The following is a 19,175-nucleotide window of genomic DNA, read 5'->3' on the forward strand; positions in this document are numbered from 1 at the left end:
TAACACTAAATTCCAATTTTGCTTTTTAGCACGGGTTCTCCGAATGAGCAATTCACCTACTTGTCATTTCCCAATTTCCCTCATAGCCCTGCACATTCTTCTTTTTCAAATAACAGTCTAATTCCCTTTTGAATGCTTCCGTTGAATGTGCCTCCATCACACTCTGACAGTGCATTCCAGACCTTAAATGCATGAAAACGGTTTTCCTCAGATCACCTTTGCCAATTAGTTTAAATCTGTGCCATCTCATTCTCAATCCTTTCATGAGTGGGAACAGTTTCTCCATATCTATTCTGTCCTGACCCCTCATGATTCTGAATACCTGGAGCAAATATCTTCTAAACCTCCCTTCTCAAAGAGGAAACAATCACAACTTCTCCAATTCAATTTCATAACATCATCTTTCCTAAAGTGTGGCTCCCAGAAGTGGATGTAATACTCCAGCAGAAGCTGAACTAGTGTCTTATACAAGTTCTCCATAACCTTTTGGCTCTTGTACACTATGTCCCTCTTAATAAAGCCTAGAATACAGTATGCTTTATTAACCACTCACTCAACCTTCCCTGCCACCTTCAGTAACTTACATACATATACACCCTGGCCTCTCTGCTCCTGCACTCCATTTGGAGTTATACCCTTTTTTTGTACTGTCTACAACAGTGTCCATAAAGGTCTATAGCAAAGTGATAGAAGGTGTTGTCAACAGTAGCACTACTCAGCAACACCCTGCTCACTGATGCTCAGTTTGGGTTCTACTAGGGACACTTAGCTTCAGGCTTCATTGCAGCCTCAGTTCAAACATGGACAGAGGAGCTGAATTCCAGTGGTGGGGTGAGAATGACTGCCCGAGGCATCAAGGCTAGTTGGAAGCCAGTCATTTCACCCCCAGGTCATCACTGTACGAGTTCCTCAGGACAGTGTCCTAAGCCCAACTATTTTCAGCTGCTTCAGTAGAGCTTGCTGATGGCTGCAGTGTTCAGCACCATTCCCAACTCCTTAGACACTGAAGCAGTCTAAGTCCACTTGCAACAAGACCTGGACAACATTCAGGGTTGGCAGATAGTAACAAGGAATAGTTGTGCCACACATGTGCCAGGCAATGACCATCTCCAACAAGAGAATCTAACCATCTCCCTTGATGTTTAATGGCATCACCACAGCGGAATTCCCCACTAATACATTTTGGAGTTACCATAGATCAGGAACCTAACTGGATCAGCCATGTAAATACTGTGGCTACAAGAGCAGGTAAGAAGCTGGAAATTCTGCAGCAAGCAACTGCACTCCTCCATCCACAAAGCCTTTCTACCAATTTCAAATTGCGAACAAACTGCAGGATAACTTCAAGATGAACAAAAAACAAAGAAAAGTACAACACAGGAACAGGCCCTTTGGCCCTCCAAGCCTGTGCTGATCATGATGCCCTAACTAAACTACAAAAAATCCTTCTGCCTTTACTCGGTCTGTATCCCTCTATTCCCTTCCTATTCATGTACCCATCTAGATGCCTCTTAAATGTTGCTAATGTGCCGGCTTCCACCATATCCTCTGGCAGCGCATTCCAGGCACCCACTACTCTCTGCGTGAAAAACTTCCCCCACACATCGCCCTTAAACTTTCCCCCTTTCATCTTGAACCTGTGCCCCCTTATAATTGACACTTACACCCTTGGAAAAAGCCTCTTGACGATCCACCCTGTCTATGCCTCTCATAATTTTTTAGACCTCTATCAGATCTCCCCTCAGCCTCTGTCTTTCCAGTGAAAACAATCCTAGTTTATTCAACCTCTCCTCATGTTCAGGACCCTCGAGACCAGGCAATATCCTGGCGAACCTTCTTTGCACCAGAGCTACACACAATACTCCAAATGCGGCCTAACCAAGGTTTTATATAGCTGCAACATGATTTCCTAACTCTTATACTTAATACCCTTGCTGATGAAGGCAAGCATGCCATATGCCTTCTTAATAACCTTGGCCACTTGTGTTGCCACTTTTAGGGAACTGTGAACCTGCATGCCCAGATCTATCTGTATGTTAATGTTCCTAAAGATTCTGCCATTTACAGTATAATTCACACCTGAATTTGATTATCCAAAATCACCTCGCATTTTTCCAGATTAAATTCCATCTGCCATTTCTGTGCCCAAGTCTCCAATCTATCTGTATCCTCTGACATTCCCCAGCACTATCAGCAACTCCACCAATCTTTGAGATCCACAAATTTACTAATCAGACCACCCACATTTTCCTCCAGATAATTATATATACTACAAACAACAGAGGTCCCCGCACTGGTCCCTACAGAACACCACTAGCTACAGATCTCCATTCTGAAAAACACCCTTCCACCACCACTCTCTGTCTTCTATGACCAAGTAAGAAGTTTAACAACAGCAGGTTAAAGTCCAACAGGTTTATTTGGTAGCAAAAGCCACACAAGCTTTCGGAGCTCCAAGCCCCTTCTTCAGGTGAGTGGGAATTCTGTTCACAAACAGGGCATATAAAGACACAGACTCAATTTACATGAATAATGGTTGGAATGCGAATACTTACAGCTAATCAAGTCTTTAAGATACAAACAACGTGAGTGGAGAGAGCATCAAGACAGGCTAAAAAGATGTGTATTGTCTCCAGACAAGACAGCCAGTGAAACTCTGCAGGTCCAGGCAAGCTGTGGGGGTTACAAATAGTGTGACATGAACCCAATATCCCGGTTGAGGCCGTCCTCGTGTGTGCGGAACTTGGCTATCAGTTTCTGCTCAGCGACTCTGCGCTGTCGTGTGTCGTGAAGGCCGCCTTGGAGAAGGCTTACCCGAATATCAGAGGCCGAATGCCCGTGACCGCTGAAGTGCTCCCCAACAGGAAGAGAACAGTCTTGCCTGGTGATTGTCGAGCAGTGTTCATTCATCCGTTGTCGCAGCGTTTGCATCGTTTCCCCAATGTACCATGCCTCGGGACATCCTTTCCTGCAGCGTATCAGGTAGACAACGTACCAGGTAGATACTCTTGCAACTCGACCAACGTTGTCTACCTGATACGCTGCAGGAAAGGATGTCCCGAGGCATGGTACATTGGGGAAACTATGCAGACGCTGCGACAACGGATGAATGAACACCGCTCGACAATCACCAGGCAAGACTGTTCTCTTCCTGTTGGGGAGCACTTCAGCGGTCACGGGCATTCGGCCTCTGATATTCGGGTAAGCCTTCTCCAAGGTGGCCTTCACGACATACGACGGCGCAGAGTCGCTGAGCAGAAACTGATAGCCAAGTTCCGCACACACGAGGACGGCCTCAACCGGGATATTGGGTTCATGTCACACTATTTGTAACCCCCACAGCTTGCCTGGACCTGCAGAGTTTCACTGGCTGTCTTGTCTGGAGACAATACACATCTTTTTAGCCTGCCTTGATGCTCTCTCCACTCACATTGTTTGTATCTTAAATACTTGATTCGTTGTAAGTATTCGCATTCCAACCATTATTCATGTAAATTGAGTTTGTGTCTTTATATGCCCTGTTTGTGAACAGAATTCCCACTCACCTGAAGAAGGGGCTTGGAGCTCCGAAAGCTTGTGTGGCTTTTGCTACCAAATAAACCTGTTGGACTTTAACCTGCTGTTGTTAAACTTCTTACTGTGTTTACCCCAGTCCAACACCGGCATCTCCACTTCTATGACCAAACCAGTTCTGTATCCATCCAGCCTGCTTACCCTCAATCCCATGTGATCTTAGTTTTTGTACCAGTCAGCCATGTGGGACCTTGTCAAACGCCTTAGTAAAGTCCATATAAACTACACCCACAGCTCTTCCCTCAATTATCTTTGTCACCTTTTCAAAACACTCAGCCAAGTTGGTGAGACATGACCTTCCCCATACAAAACTGTGCTGCCTGTCACTAGTCCATTTTCTTCCAAATGTGCATATATCCTGTCCCTCAGTATCTTCTCCAAAAGCTTCCCCAGCACTGACGTCAGACTCACTGCCCTATAATTTGCTGGATTTTCCCTGCTTCCTTTCTTAAACAAGGGAACAACATTGGCTATTCCCCAGTCCTCTGGAACCTCGCCTGTAGTCGATATGTGTTAAGGCCCCAGCTATTTCTCCCCTCCCGCAACATCTGGCCCCAGGGACTTGTCTAACTTAATGCAATTTAGGATACCCAACACTTCCTCCTTCGATATTTTGACATTCTCTAGAGCGTTCATACACATATCCCTAACCTCAACGTCTGCCATGTCCTTCTCCTTGGTGAATACTGATACGAAGTACTCATTAAGGATCTCACCCACTTCCTGTGGCTCCACGCATAGCTTACCTCCATTGTCCTCGCGTGGGCCTACTCTTTCTCTTGCCAGCCTCTTGCTCCTAATATATGTATAAAAAGCCTTGGGATTCTCCTTGACCCTGTTTGCTAAAGACATTTCATGTCCCTTTTAGCCTTCCTAATTCTGCGTTTAAGTTCCTTCCTACTTTCATTATACTCATCAAGGGCTTTGTCATTTTTAGATGCCTAGACCTATTCTATGCTTCCTTTTTCCTTTTGACTAAGCTTACAATTTCCCTTGTCATCCATCATTCCCAAATCCTGCCATTTCTATTCTTCATTTTTGCGGGGACATGCGTGTCCTGCACTTCAAGCAACAGGCCTTTAAAAGCTATCCACATGTCAGACATGGATTTGCCCTCAAATAGCCACTCCCAATCCACATTCCCCAGTTCCTGTCTAATTTAGATGTAATTGGCTCTCACCCAATTAAGCACTCTCACCTGAGGGCCACTCTTGTCCTTATCCATGACTACCCAAAATCTTATGGAATTATGGTTGCTAAGCCCAAAATGCTCCCTCACTGAAACATCGATCACCTGCCCTGGCTCATTCCCCAAAACCAAGTCTAGTATGGCCCCCCTCCCTTGTTGGATTGTCAATACTGTATCAAAAGATGCGTTAGCTGTATAATTTCAATTATTTTTCAATAGCAAAGGAAACATCAAAGGGGTCAATTTTGATAGCCCTGAAAAATAGGCACAAGGATCTGTATCTGTTGGAAAGGTTGTTTTTGCAGGTCCTTATTTTCTATCTCACCTGGATTCCACTTACTCTGTGCACTATTGGTGAACAGCAGCCGTGTTTTGAAACTTTCTATAAGCTGTGACTGAAACCTGGAGCAATCTATTCAGATAGTTTTCCTTCTCCCTTATTTGTCAGAGTGTCTCCAACCTGCAGTCCAGCTTACTGAATTTGAGCCAAAGAGATTCAGATGCCTAAGCTTAGGACAATCTCGCTGTCCAGTCCACAAACTCCCAAACACAACAGTTCAGACACACAAGCTTCTTTGCCACAGCTAAGTCAAATTTGTATATGTTCTTACATTAAATTAATTAATTTTGGATTACGTTAAAAAATAATTCTACATACTTGCACTATACAGTAAACATGGGACAAAAACATTAAATACTTATTATCTGAAGCTTGCAAGAATCACTACAAGTATTGGAGGTAAAAAGCAACACCTCCTACCCCCTCCTTCCCTGAATTCCCACTCTTAACAAATTCCCAACTTTTAAGTACAATGCACTCTTCTATATCCACACTGAGCATCAGCAGATACTGTTAAATCAAGAATTAATCATTTAAGTGACGCTAATCATGTATTGAAATGACTGACCATTGAAGGAAGTGGAAAGTTCCACAATTCCCGGTTTCTGGCAGTGAGTTAGAGTAGGGTGTGGGGAAGGGAAAATAGTAATAGGGAAGATAGTGTTTTTGGAGCTTAGCGAAAACAAGACAGGATAGTTTAAGAGTGACCTTGTGCTATTAATGAAACATAGAATAGACAAGAAATACCGTGACACGGAGAGATGCTGTAATAAGGGAGAAAATAGAGGTTACAACCATCAGATAATTTAAAGCATGAAGCTGTTCATAATGGTTGAATAGATTTGAGCAAATGGAGGAAAATTATTTTACAAGAAAATTGGAGGTGGAAAAATGTGAGCCATTAAGGTCAATATTCTCTTCAGCAAAGTAAGCACTTTTCTCCATCAGAGCAGCAAAGGAATGGAGAACAGGAGTTACAGAAGTTACAGGAGAGAACAGCAGCAGTGGCTGTTGAATGGGCAGGCAGACGAGGATGAGCGTCTTTTCATTTACCTGTTGGGGACAAATTTACAAATGCATAGTACTGGTAGGAAGCCTCCCCAGCCAGCTGTGCAATTATCAGGAAACCGCACACTATTTTCCAAAGATTAATTTTAATGTGCACACAATTTTTCAATATACTTGCAGAACAGTCATGCTCACCGTTAGTGGCTTACATTGAAAAAATTCAAACATGCGGTTTCATATTATAAAAATAGAAATATCAGAACCCCTGCAGGGTTACCACTACTCACAATGTACAACTGTGAGAAACACCATCCTACAGACATAGGATACTTTCAATTATTTACCAGAAATGATCATTTTAATGTATTGTAATGAGTTATTTTTGTTAGCCTAAAAGATTAAAAACTACAAAAAAAACAAAGTTTAATCTAGACGGGATTATCTTCTAAATTTGTAGCAGAAGTTAATTTTAATTGATAAACTTGTTTCAAACCAGAAACTAGTGATTTTCCTTTCTTTCAATACAAAAATCACTCGATATGTAATCTAATAATGAGAACAAATGAGGGTGAGGGAGAAGAATCTGAACAGATTGCCTCGGACTACAGTCACACCTCAGACTGGGCTGCATGTGAAATGTACCTGCACGCACTATAATGTAAAGGTGTTCAGCAGAGCAAGAGCTAACATGGGACTGGAGAATGGCACTGCCTACAGTGTGATGTATGTAGCCACATGGTCAGAGAACAGTCTAGAAGAACGCTGCAAGCAGTTAGCCTGCATGGTGGGAGCAACACAATCAAAACCATACGCCTACCATACGCCAATCAAAACCTAAACGCCTACCAATAAAGGTGTTTAGATTGAAACAAACAAGCCTCAAATTCTTATTAATGAGTCATGACCACAGCAACATAAAGAATCCAGACTATGACAGGCTGGTGTTGACCAACAGTGTGCAGAGTAAGAGGAAGCCAGATTAGATAGAAAACAAGGATCTGGAAAAACAGCCTCTCCAGCAGATACAACGTACCTGCAATTTGTGCGGATACAGATAAGGACTGTCAGAAAGAAACCACTGATTCTCCCTCCTTTCAATCAAACATCAAATTACTTTCTATAAAACTGATAAGACAGGTTTTCCTAATCGGGGGAAAATGTATGTTTGCTCCTCGTTGCAAATAAGCATTAATGCCATAACTCAGCACTTTATATTTAGATGGAAGAGGGATCAAAGCTCTATTAATCTGCAGCATACAACAGGTGGGCACAGAAGAAGCCTGGAAAGGTCGAACTCCCAAAGGAGTTGTTGTTGCACTATCTCTGTGAAATAGTGCTAATGTGGAGGGTTGGTTAGCTCATTTGGCTTGACAATTAGTGTGTAGACCAAATTAATGTCAGCAGCTTGGGGTTTGATCCCCATACCAGCTGAAGTAGACTTGGAGTTTGCCTCCTCACCATACCAGCATTAAAAAATAATTGCACTTAGTCGGACTCTGTCGAATAATTGCTCCGGACCTTTGGGCAGAGAGCTCAAGAAAAAGATGTATTTGAAATTTGGGGCGGGGCTGGAGGATGTATGGAGGAAAAATTAACTCTCATATTTTTTCAAATTCTCTTGTTTCTCTTGTTGATCATAACCTTTTTAACAGATTATATATTAATTGTTGCCAGTCTGCAGCAATTGGTTTGCTTGAAGAAGTGAAGAACATTGTTCATCAATTTTGAGCTAAATACCAGGGGTGCAGAAAATATGCAATTTTTATCTGTTAACTTTAAGTATACATCTAGAAACTGATTTCAGATTGGTCCCTTGGAAGTGGAAATAGTGTCAGTAGTATCAGAAAATAAGCAGCAGAGCACAGGAAATTGGGTTACTGTAAGGAGAGGAAATGGCAGTGTGAAAGGACAGGCAGAGCAGGGTTCCCCTGTGGCCATACCCCTCCACAACAGGTATACTGAATTGGATACTTTACCTGGGACAAGCTGCAACAGCTGGAACTCTGATACTGAGTCTGGTTCTACAGTGCAAAAGGGTGGGAGGAAGAAGAGGAGAGCAGTAGTGATAGGGGACTCAATGGTCAGAGGTACGGACAGGAGGTTCTGTGGTCGGGACAGAGACTCCCGCATGGTTTGTTGCCTCCCGGGTGCCAAGGTCAGGGATGTCTCTGATCGCGTGCACAGCGTTCTAAAGTGGGAAGGTGACCAGCCAGATGTCATGGTACACATCGGTACAAATGGCATAGGTAGGAAGAGTGAGGAGGTCCTAAAGAGTGAGTACAAAGAGCTTGGAAGGAAGTTAAAAAGCAGGACCCCGAGGGTAGTAATCTCAGGATTGCTACCTGTACCACGTGCCAGTGAGGGCAGGAGTAGGATGCTTGGGTGGATGAACACGTGGCTGAGGAACTGGTGTAGGGGGCAGGGTTTCCAATTCTTGGATCATTGGGACCTCTTCTGGGGCAGGTGGGACCTGTACAAGAGAGACGGGTTACACCTAAACTACAAGGGGACCAATATACTTGCAGGGAGGTTTGCTAGTGTTATTGGGGAGCGTTTAAACTAGATTTGCAGGGGGATGGGAACCAGAGTGTCAGAGCAGATAGTGGAGCAGGGGTAAAAAGACAGGTTAGTTCAAGTAAAATCACAAATGGAAGGGTTGCGTGTGGTGGAAATAACTTTTTGAGGTGTGTCTATTTCAATGCCAGGAGTATTGTGGGGAAGGCAGGTGAGCTGAAGGCGTGGATAGACACATGGAAATATGACATTATAGCCATTAGTGAAACTTGGCTACAGGAGGGGCAGGACTGGCAGCTCAATGTTCCAGGGTTCCAATGTTTCAGGCGGGATAGAGGCAGAGGGATAAAAGGTGGGGGGGATGGCATTGTTGGTCAGGGAAAATGTTACAGCGGTACTCAGGCAGGATAGATTAGGGAGCTTGTCTACAGAGGCACTATGGGTGGAGCTGAGAAACAGGAAAGGTATGACCACATTAATGGGGTTGTATTATAGACCATCCAATAGTCAGTGAGAATTGGAGGAGCAAATCAGCAGAGAGATAGCTGACAACTGCAAGAAACACAAAGTTGTGATAGTAGGGGATTTTAATTTTCCACATATAGATTGGGACTCACATACTGTTAAAGGTTTAGACGGGGTAGAGTTTGTAAAATGTGTTCAGGAGAATTTTCTACATCAGTATATAGAGGTGCCAACTAGAGAAGATGCGATATTGGATCTCCTATTGGGAAATGAGTTAGGGCAGGTGATGGATGTGAGTGTGAGGGAACACTTTGGATCCAGTGATCATAATGCCATTAGTTTCAACCTGATCATGGATAAGGATAGATCTGGTCCTCGGGTTGAAGTTCTGAACTGGAAAAAGGCCAAATTTGATGAAATGAGAAGGGATCTGGGAAGTGTGGATTGGCACAGGCTGTTCTCTGGTAAGGATGTAAATGGAAAGTGGGAGGCCTTCAAAGGAGAAATTTTGAGAGTGCAGAGTTTGTATGTTCCTGTCAGGATTAAAGGCAAAGTAAATAGGAATAAGGAACCTTGGTTCTCGAGGGAGATTGTAACACTGATTAAGAGGAAGAGAGAGTTGTATGAAATGTACAGGCAGCAAGGAACACATCAGATGCTCGAGGAGTATAAAAAGTGCAAGAAGCTACTTAAGAGAGAAATCAGGAGGGCTAAAAGAAGACATGAGGTTGCTTTGGCAGACAGAGTGAAGGAAAATCCAAAGAGCTTCTATAGGTATGTTAGGAGCAAAAGGATAGTGAGGGATAAAATTGGTCCTCTTGAAGACCAGAGTGGTAGACTGTGTATGGAACCAAAAGAGATGGGGGAGATACTAAATGGTTTTTTTGCATCCGTATTTACTGAGGAAACAGGCATGGAGTCTACGGAAATAGGGCAAACAGGTAGGGAGGTCATGGAACCTTTACAGATTAAAGGGGAGAAGGTGCTTGCTGTCTTGAGGCAAATCAGAGTGGATAAATCCCCAGGACCGGACAGGGTATTCCCACGGACCTTGAGGGGAGCTAGTGTTGAACTTGCAGGGGCCCTGGCAGACATATTTAAAATGTCAGTATTCACGGGGGAGGTGCCGGATGATTGGAGGGTGGCTCATGTTGTTCCGTTGTTTAAAAAAGGTTCCAAAAGAAACCCGGGAAATTACAGGCCAGTAAGTTTGACGTCGGTGGTGGGCAAGTTATTGGAAGGTGTGATAAGGGATAGGATCTACAAATATTTGGATAGACAGGGACTTATTAGGGAGAGTCAACATAGCTTTGTGCGTGGTAGGTCATGTTTGACCAATCTATTCGAGTTTTTTGAGGAGGTTACCAAGAAAGTGGATGAAGGGAAGGCGGTGGATGTTGTCCACCTGGATTTCAGCAAGGCCTTTGACAAGGTCCCTCATGGGAGGTTAGTTAGGAAGGTTCAGTCGCTGGGTACACATGGGGAGGTAGTAAATTGGATTAGACACTGGCTCAATGGAAGAATTCCATTGGCAGATTTCCACTCCATCTGACGAAGGAGCAGCGCTCCAAAAGCTAATGGCATTTGCTACCAAATAAACCTGTTGGACTTTAACCTGGTGTTGTTAAAACTCTTTCAATGGAAGAAGCCAGAGAGTGGTTGTGGAGGATTGCTTCTCTGAGTGGAGGCCTGTGACTAGTGGTGTGCCGCAGGGATCGGTGTTGGGTCCATTGTTGTTTGTCATCTATATCAATGATCTGGATGATAATGTGGTAAATTGGATCAGCAAATTTGCTGATGATACAAAGATTGGAGGTGTAGTGGACAGTGAGGAAGGTTTTCAAAGCTTGCAGAGGGATTTGGGCCAACTAGAAAAATGGGCTGAAAAATGGCAAATGGAATTTAACGCAGACAAGTGTGAGATATTGCACTTTGGAAGGACAAACCAAAGTAGAAAGTACAGGGTAAATGGTAGGACTCTGAAGAGTGCAGTTGAACAGCGGGATCTGGGAATACAGGTACAGAATTCCCTAAAAGTGAGGTCACAGGTGGATAGGGTCGTAAAGAGTGCCTTTGATACATTGGCCTTTATAAATCGGAGTATCGAGTATAAAAGTTGGAGTGTTATGGTAAGGTTATATAAGGCATTGGTGAGGCCGAATTTAGAGTATTGTGTACAGTTTTGTTCGCCTAGTTACAGGAAGGATGTAAATAAGGTTGAAAGAGTGCAGAGAAGGTTCACAAGGATGTTGCCGGGACTTGAGAAGCTGAGTTACAGAGAGAGATTGAATAGGTTGGGACTTTATTCCCTGGAGCGTAGAAGAATGAGGGGAGATTTGATAGAGGTGTATAAGATTTTGATGGGTATAGAGAGAGTGAATGCAAGCAGGCTTTTTCCACTGAGGCTCGGGGAGAAAAAAACCAGAGGGCATGGGTTAAGGGTGAAGGGAGAAAAGTTTAAAGGGAATATTAGGGGGGGCTTCTTCACGCAGAGAGTGGTGGGAGTGTGGAATGAGCTGCCGGATAAAGTGGTAAATGCGGGGTCACTTTTAACATTTAAGAAAAACTTGGACAGGTTCATGGATGAGAGGGATGTGGAGGGATATGGTCCAAGTGCAGGTCAGTGGGACTAGGTAAAAATGGTTCGGCCCAGACAAGAAAGGCCAAAAGGCCTGTTTCTGAGCTGTAATTTTCTATGGCTCTATGGTTCTAAAATACTTGCAATGTAGTGGAATTTTATTATATTAAACATGATTCTGCTTCACTGAATCACATTTTATTTCTTCTATAAACTCTATTGTAAATGTGCACGGCAGCAAATGATATCTATGGCAAGAGTTCTATGAATCTGACCCAGGACCTATAGGAACTATGAATATCTAATAGCTCTGCAACTTTTGCTTTAGACTTCAATGACTTCAAGAAAGCAGACATAAGAATCTACACCAACATAGACACAACTATAAGCAACTGAGTCTTACGGTATAAAGGCAGTCGATGGATCGTGATCAGTGATAGAGAGATAAAGCAGAGTATCATTGGCATACATGTGAAAGCCAATCTTGGGTTTGCAGATGATGTTGCCAAGGCCAGCATGGTGATATAAAAAGGGTAAAAGGGAAGGAAGGATCCCAGGGGGATCCCTGAGGTGAGAAAACAAAGTGGGAAGAGAATCCATTACTCAAGATGCACTGGGTGCATTGTAACCTCTTCAGCCGGAAATTCAGAAACACAAATCATCCCAAAATCTTTTCAACAGGTCCCACAACTCAGACTCACTACTCATGGTGCTGCAACCATTCTCGAAATAGGAGAGAGCCAAGATGGACAATGGACAAAGAGAAGTTAGCAGATAGGTACAGAATGTTCATCATGGCCCTACTTTCTCCAGCCTGGGCCTGTTAATAGTTCTAATTCTTGGTCCTCTGTCCTTTTGCAGACCCAGGGTATACAGTCTGTTTATGCCCATTGAACCTATTTCTTCCTTTCTTGATTCTATTTTTTTCATCCCCTGTTGAGTCTCTTACTACCTACATTTGTGATTCTTCTGATGCCCCATGTCATTTCAACAATTTCCAGTTTCCCATCCCTAACTTCCTCCTCTTCACTACAGCTGTTCAATCCCTCTACACCTCCACCAGGGCGGTCTTAGGGCTGTTTGCTTCTTCCTTGAACAGAGGCTCAAACTATCACCATCCACCAGCACCCTCATCCACCTGGCTGAACTGTTCCCTAATTGAACAATTTCTTCTTTAACTTGTCTCACTTCCTCCAACTAAAAGGCACTGCTATGGGCACCCACATGGGCCCTGGTCATCCATCTTTCTGTAGGGTGCATAGAACATTGTGTGCTCGAGTCCTACTCAGGCCCCCTTCCACAACTCCTTTTCTGGTACATCGATGAATGTATTGGTGTCACTTGCTGCTCTTTCCCAGGTCAGAAATAATTCATCAAATTTAATTCTCATTTTTATCCTTCTCTCACCTTCACACAGTCCATCTCTGACCCTTCCTGTCCTTGACTTCTCTGTCTCCATTTTTGGGGTTAAGCTGTCTACCAGTATTTATCAGTATTCTCTCAGCCACCCTGGCTACACTTCCTCACATCCTGTGTCCTTTTAAGGACGCCATTCTATTCTCCTATTTTCTCTGTCACACCTGTTCTGATGATACTACTTTCCACATCGACACATGCAACATGTCTTCCTTTTTCTTCAACTTAGGATACCCCCATTCCCACTGTGGTCCTCAACTGTGCCCGACCCAATTCACGCACTTCTGCTTTCACCCCTTCCCCTCCCTCCTGAAACCATGATAGGGTTTCCCCTGTCCTCACCTACCACCCCACCAGCCTCCCTATTCAAAGGATCATCCTCCACCAATTCTGTCACCTCCAGCATGATGTCACCACCTCCCCTTCCCCTGTCAGGATTCTGAAGGGACAATTGGACCATTCCCTCTGACACACAGGTCTACTCCTCTAACACCCCCCAACACCTTGTCCCCTTCCCACAGCACCTTCCCTTGCAACACAAAAGCTGTAACACTTACCCTTTCACCTTCCCTCTTTCCAAGGCCCCAAATAGCACTTTTACTTCTACTTCTTAGAATTTAGTCTACTGTATTCGCTGCTCACAATGCAACCTCTCTACACTGGGGAGACCAATGGAGACTGGATGACCGCTTTGCTGAACACCTCTGACAAGTCTACAAGCAAGACCCTGACCTTCTGGTTGCTTGCCATTAGAATTCACCACCGTGCTCTCATGCTCATGTTTCTGCTGCTGCAATGTTCCAGTGAAGCCTAAAGCAAACTAATGCAACAGTACCTCATCTTCCAGTTAGGCACTTTATAGTCTTCTGGACTCAACACTAAATTCAAAAACTTCATACCATGAACTCTGTCCTCCATTTTGAGTTTTATTTTGCCAAGTGCCAGTTTGTATCTTCTCAGGTTTTTGCTTTCAAAAAGAATTGTTCTTAGTTCTGCTACTAATTCTGGACCAATGCTTTGTTTCTTTACTACAACTATTACCACTCCCTTTGCCTTTTATTCAATGACATCTTTCTTATTTAATCTCTCCGCTCTCTAATCTACCAGTGACCTTCCCTTTAGTTCTACCTGACCCTTCCCCCTTTCTTCTCAACGGCATAACGGCACCACATTTCTATCTCTCCTCAGTCCTGAAAAGAGTCACTTTGGACTTGAAACATTAACCCCGTTACTCTCCACAGATGTTCCCAGACCTGCTGAGTTTTTCCCTGCACTTTCCGTTTTTATTTCAAGGTATACAGTAATTTAGTTACTTTAGTAAATTGCAGTACTTTGAAAACATGAAAGATGCAGTATTTGGATATTTTTTTTTACATGTGCTTTATAATATTTAATCATTCTAATGTTATTTACAATTCAGAGAATTTCAAAATCCAGAAATGCCTTGGTTCCAAGCATCCTAGACTGGGGAGGTTACAGTGTAGTTAGATGCAGAACTATACAGCCTAAAAAGTGAAGACAGAAGAATTGGAGGGACTGTCATTGAATAATGAAGAAAAACAAGAACGGTAATGTATCACTGACATCTGACCACTGACAATGGACTTAATGTCATCTTAGTTCGGGCCATTTCAGTGCTAATGAGAGAAGTAGAAACAGAGCGATTCAAACAGAGAGCTGGAGTAGCTGGGGATGGTCCTGGTTTCTATCTGAGGACAGAAAAGTGAGGATTGTGGTTGGAAATGGGGATTAGCTGGTGAGTGAAAGGTGGTTTTTTGAGCAGTAGTGAAGACAATACCTCAGGAAAGGAAATCATTGAAAGATACCAGCCATCATGGGAGTCAGGGAAAGAGCACTAGGTGAATAGTAGTTGAGTAGGCAGGCAATTGAGCAAGGAATGGGTGGAATTAACAAGGAAATGAGCTTGAGTTGGGTCGGGGGAGGGAAGCAAAATCACAAGATGATGAGAATTCAGGGCCAGAGGTGAGGCGAGTAGGAGATAGTGCAAGGATGGGGTTAAAGGAAAAACAACAAAGGCAGCTGCATGGATGGACTAGATTGAACAGGCAATGACTCCTGGAATTTGATGTGAAGGTGAGGGACAGAGAAAAGGGAGTAATTAATCCTGAAAAAAAGGAACCAGGTTTCTCTGCCCTTGAGGATGATATTAGAATAGGATGATTTGAATTCCTTAAAGGCAATGTTCCAATGAAACAAAGATACAGCTGTAACTTACCATTGAATTGATTAATCATCACCTCAGGAGAAGTCAAGTAATACTGATCACAAAGCATCTTTGCACTTTCACAGGCATCTATGAATCACCAGAAACAGGAACACGTTACAGTCTATTTGATTAACTCTTCTTAAAATCAGAATTGTGCTCTTCCAACACACAATATTGTTAGACATCCTTTGCATTATTAAACTAGGTCGACATGCTGAGCACAGGGGATTTAAAATTCATATTCAGCAATACACGTCTCTCAGAGGAAAAGACGGCATTTTGATTGAACAGATTATTTTGTGAGTTTTTTTTCTTTTCTTTGCCTAAAGTTCAACATCAGAAAATCATTCAACTACAGCAGACAGGATGACTTTGGGCACCTTTCCTAAAATGCATGAACAATGTAGCAGAATACAAGCCTGGATGAGAGTGGAAACTAACAGGAGTGACAATGTGCCAACTCAGTCTAATGTAGTGGTTTCGTTCTGCCAATCTCAATAAGATGCAAAGCATATGTGTGAAATTTGAATGAAACACTGTAAATTGTTGAATCTAGTCAGGAAGGAAATCACAGTAATTCCATTCAGCATATCATTAGGCAGTGGTGTTAAAACATCCTGAAAAATGGTGATGTGGAGAGAGATATGGGGCGGAATCGTATCAAAAAATGGCAAAGTGTCAGGATCTGGAGAAAACCGGCATGTTTCTCTGAAATGGGCAGGTTTTCTCTCCAGATCTTATGACACTATCAAAAAAGCAGGGGGCATGTTTCACGCTGTCATTTTGAGGGGCAGGTCCTAAGCACACCGGCAAAGCTGGCTGCATTGAGATTGGGCACCCTTTCAGTTCAAACAAATAACACCCCACTACTACTACGAAGGTCACAGGGGCTCCATGCCCCCCCCCCCCAAACAGTTAACATCGGCATCCCCTCCTTGCCCTGTGGTCATCACTGGCATCAGCCTCTCCCCCCCCCCCAAAATCATCGCCAGCATTTCTCTCCACTTCTACCCTCCCCACCCCCGCTGCATTCCTCCTCGGGGCGGCACGGTAGCACAGTGGTTAGCACTGCTGCTTCACAGCTCCAGGGTCCCGGGTTCGATTCCTGGCTCGGGTCACTGTCTGTGTGGAGTTTGCACATTCTCCTCGTGTCTGCGTGGGTTTCCTCCGGGTGCTCCGGTTTCCTCCCACAGTTCAAAGATGTGCGGGTTAGGTTGATTGGCCAGGTTAAAAAAAAATTGCCCCTTAGAGTCCTGAGATGCGTAGGTTAGAGGGATTAGCGGGTAAAATATGTGGGGGTAGGGCCTGGGTGGGATTGTGGTCGGTGCAGACTCGATGGGCCGAATGGCCTCCTTCTGCACTGTAGGGATTCTATGATTCTATTCTATGATCGCCGGAATCCCCACCACTTCCATGCCTACTACCCCTAACCACCACAAATAAATGAGTCCCTGCATGTGATGCTCCCATAGGGCCCATCTCTGGCACTGGGGCGCAGTGCCAACCTTGTATTGCCAAGGCATTGTCTGGTCATGTCCCTCACCTCCGGGGTCAGATTCACTTTTGTACCCCAGGAGGGATTCCCTCAAAAGATTCACGTCTGGGTGAACCTGTTGTGAATTTATCGAGGGGGAAAAATCATGCAAGGAGGGGGAGGGGGGTTGTAAAATTATATTTAAATTTATTTAAACACATTAAAATCAGCTTCTCTCTCCATTGTGGGCGTGAATCTGATTACATCACTGGCAAATGGCAGCGAGATTCGCGATTTCCGGTGGATCGCTGGATCTTGAGCCTCTGCCACCGATTCGGCAGAGGGAGAGTACAAACTCAAGATCCCCCCCAATGGTATTAAACAAACAATCACCCTGTTTTACACCACGCCCTATCTTCTTTTCCCATTGCCAAAGGTGAACTTCACCCAATTAGCAATCTAGAGATTTAAATTAAAAACAGAATTACCTTTGGTTTCTCCTCTGAGCCCCACACTTCCTTTAGCAGATAAGATGGACAAAGTGACCCCAAAATGTCTGAACATAGTGCAATATAACAGCAGTGTCCATTCAGTTGTCTGATTTGTTCTCACCACCTCCCAGAGGTAACACAATGACATTTACAATTTAGTGGAATAGGAGAAATCAAATCTAGATTCTTGTGCCTATTCTTGAAAGATTCCAGGATTCAAAAGCAAAATAAAATAGAAGCATTTTTCCCACCATTTAACTGGAAAGACTCCTCTTTAAAAATATCATTTCATTGACAGTGGCACATTCACAGCGTCATTTCAGCTGCTTCAATAAATAGCTATTTTTTTGGGTGTGGATATTGCTGGTTTAGCCAACATTTCAATTGTTCTTCCTTAACTGCTCAAGAAGGTGGTGGTGGACAGCCTTCCTGAACCACCATAGTCAATCTGGTGTACGTACACCCACAGTGCTGTTAGGGAAGGAAGTCCAGGATTTTGACTCAGTAACAAGTGAAGGAATTATGATATAGTTCCAAGTCAGGGCGGTGGGTGGCTTGAGGGGGTGAAGGGGGAGCTTTCAGATGGTGGTATTCCATGCATCGGCTGCCTTTGTCCTTCTAGTTGGTAGAGGTCACAGGTTAGGAAGGTGCTGTTGAAGGAATCTTGATGGATTGCATGTTCGTGGAATATCTTGTAAATTTATATTATGCTCAACAATATGGAAATAATGATGTGGTGTAGCTAACCTAATGCTCGAATATTTCAGTTATTGTATTTCATTCAATGCATTACGTACCTTTCATCACTTCAACCACATCGCAGTTAGGGTCAATGCCACCTATGTGTTTGGGATGGGCTGGATTACGTCGGCCATCAAAAATAAGGGCTGGTATGATAAAATAACAAAACAATTGTTTTAGGTTGCGCTATTTCATAGCATACCAAGAAATTCTTCTTCGTAAGAGGTTTTAAATAGTCAGTGCCTTTATTCAGATCCAAGTTTCACCAAGGGAAAGCTATGAAAGGCCATGTCCTAAACTTTTCTGACACGTGGTTTAAATTATTGATAATATCTGCTCAACTTTTTCAATGATTAAATATTGCTTAATTCTATTTCAAAACCAAATTAGTGTGTAGCCAACTCTCACTGATATTAGCATCTTATATTTCTAAGGCAAGATATTAACTCTCATCTGATATTATCAGAAGCAGCACCATCTAACTTGCAAACACGATTAAGTTTTGTGGACCCAATAATTTTATACCAAAAATATTACAATACAAAAACAAAAATGTGTCAACTATTTCCAATCCAAATTTAGCTATAATTCAAGTTTTCAATTCAACATTTGATAAAATGTAACAAAGGAGTACAAAGAAAGAAAATACCAAAAGAGAATAGGATTTGTTTTTCTAAGTATATTAAGAGAAGGTGAAAAGGGTGAATGTGGGGTCATTAAAAAAACAATGCAGAAATGACTACAAGGGGCAGTAAGGAAATATACAGAATGTTATGAGAAAAATAAGGGGAAGTTATTGAATTTAGCAACTCTCCAGACCCTTTGGGTTGGTAATCAGGGCCAGGCTAGTGGTGCAACTATTTTGATGGCCAATGGGTACACCTAACGGTCTTAGTTAAAACAATTTGATTTTAAATAATTTGTAGTTTGTAAGTTTTTTAAAAATTGGTAGCATTTACTGTAAACCAAATAATTTTTGGTCATAAAACTAGAACAGCAGTATTCATTCAGCCCCTCAAACCTGTTCGCTATTCAGCAAGATCATGACTAATCTATATCACAACTCCATTTGCCCACCTTTGATCTATATCCCTGATATCCTTTACCTAACAAAAATCTACTTATTTCAGGCTTGAAAATTTCAATTGATCCAGCATCC

At 43.1% G+C, this 19,175-nt stretch overlaps 1 protein-coding gene across 1 annotated transcript in view; it reads right to left on the bottom strand.

Annotated features, from left to right (window-relative positions):
* pdk4 (pyruvate dehydrogenase kinase, isozyme 4) overlaps positions 1 to 19,175 on the bottom strand; it is a 48,900-nt gene that overhangs the window by 11,674 nt on the left and 18,051 nt on the right. The window contains exons 5-6 of the mRNA XM_078237965.1: positions 18,073 to 18,162; positions 15,320 to 15,397 (exon numbers count right to left, since the gene is read on the bottom strand). Coding sequence (XP_078094091.1) covers positions 15,320 to 15,397; positions 18,073 to 18,162 — 168 coding nt within the window. The remainder of the gene's footprint in view (positions 1 to 15,319; positions 15,398 to 18,072; positions 18,163 to 19,175) is intronic.

This window comes from Mustelus asterias, chromosome 2, assembly GCF_964213995.1.
Source record: "Mustelus asterias chromosome 2, sMusAst1.hap1.1, whole genome shotgun sequence".
Taxonomy (NCBI): domain Eukaryota; kingdom Metazoa; phylum Chordata; class Chondrichthyes; order Carcharhiniformes; family Triakidae; genus Mustelus; species Mustelus asterias.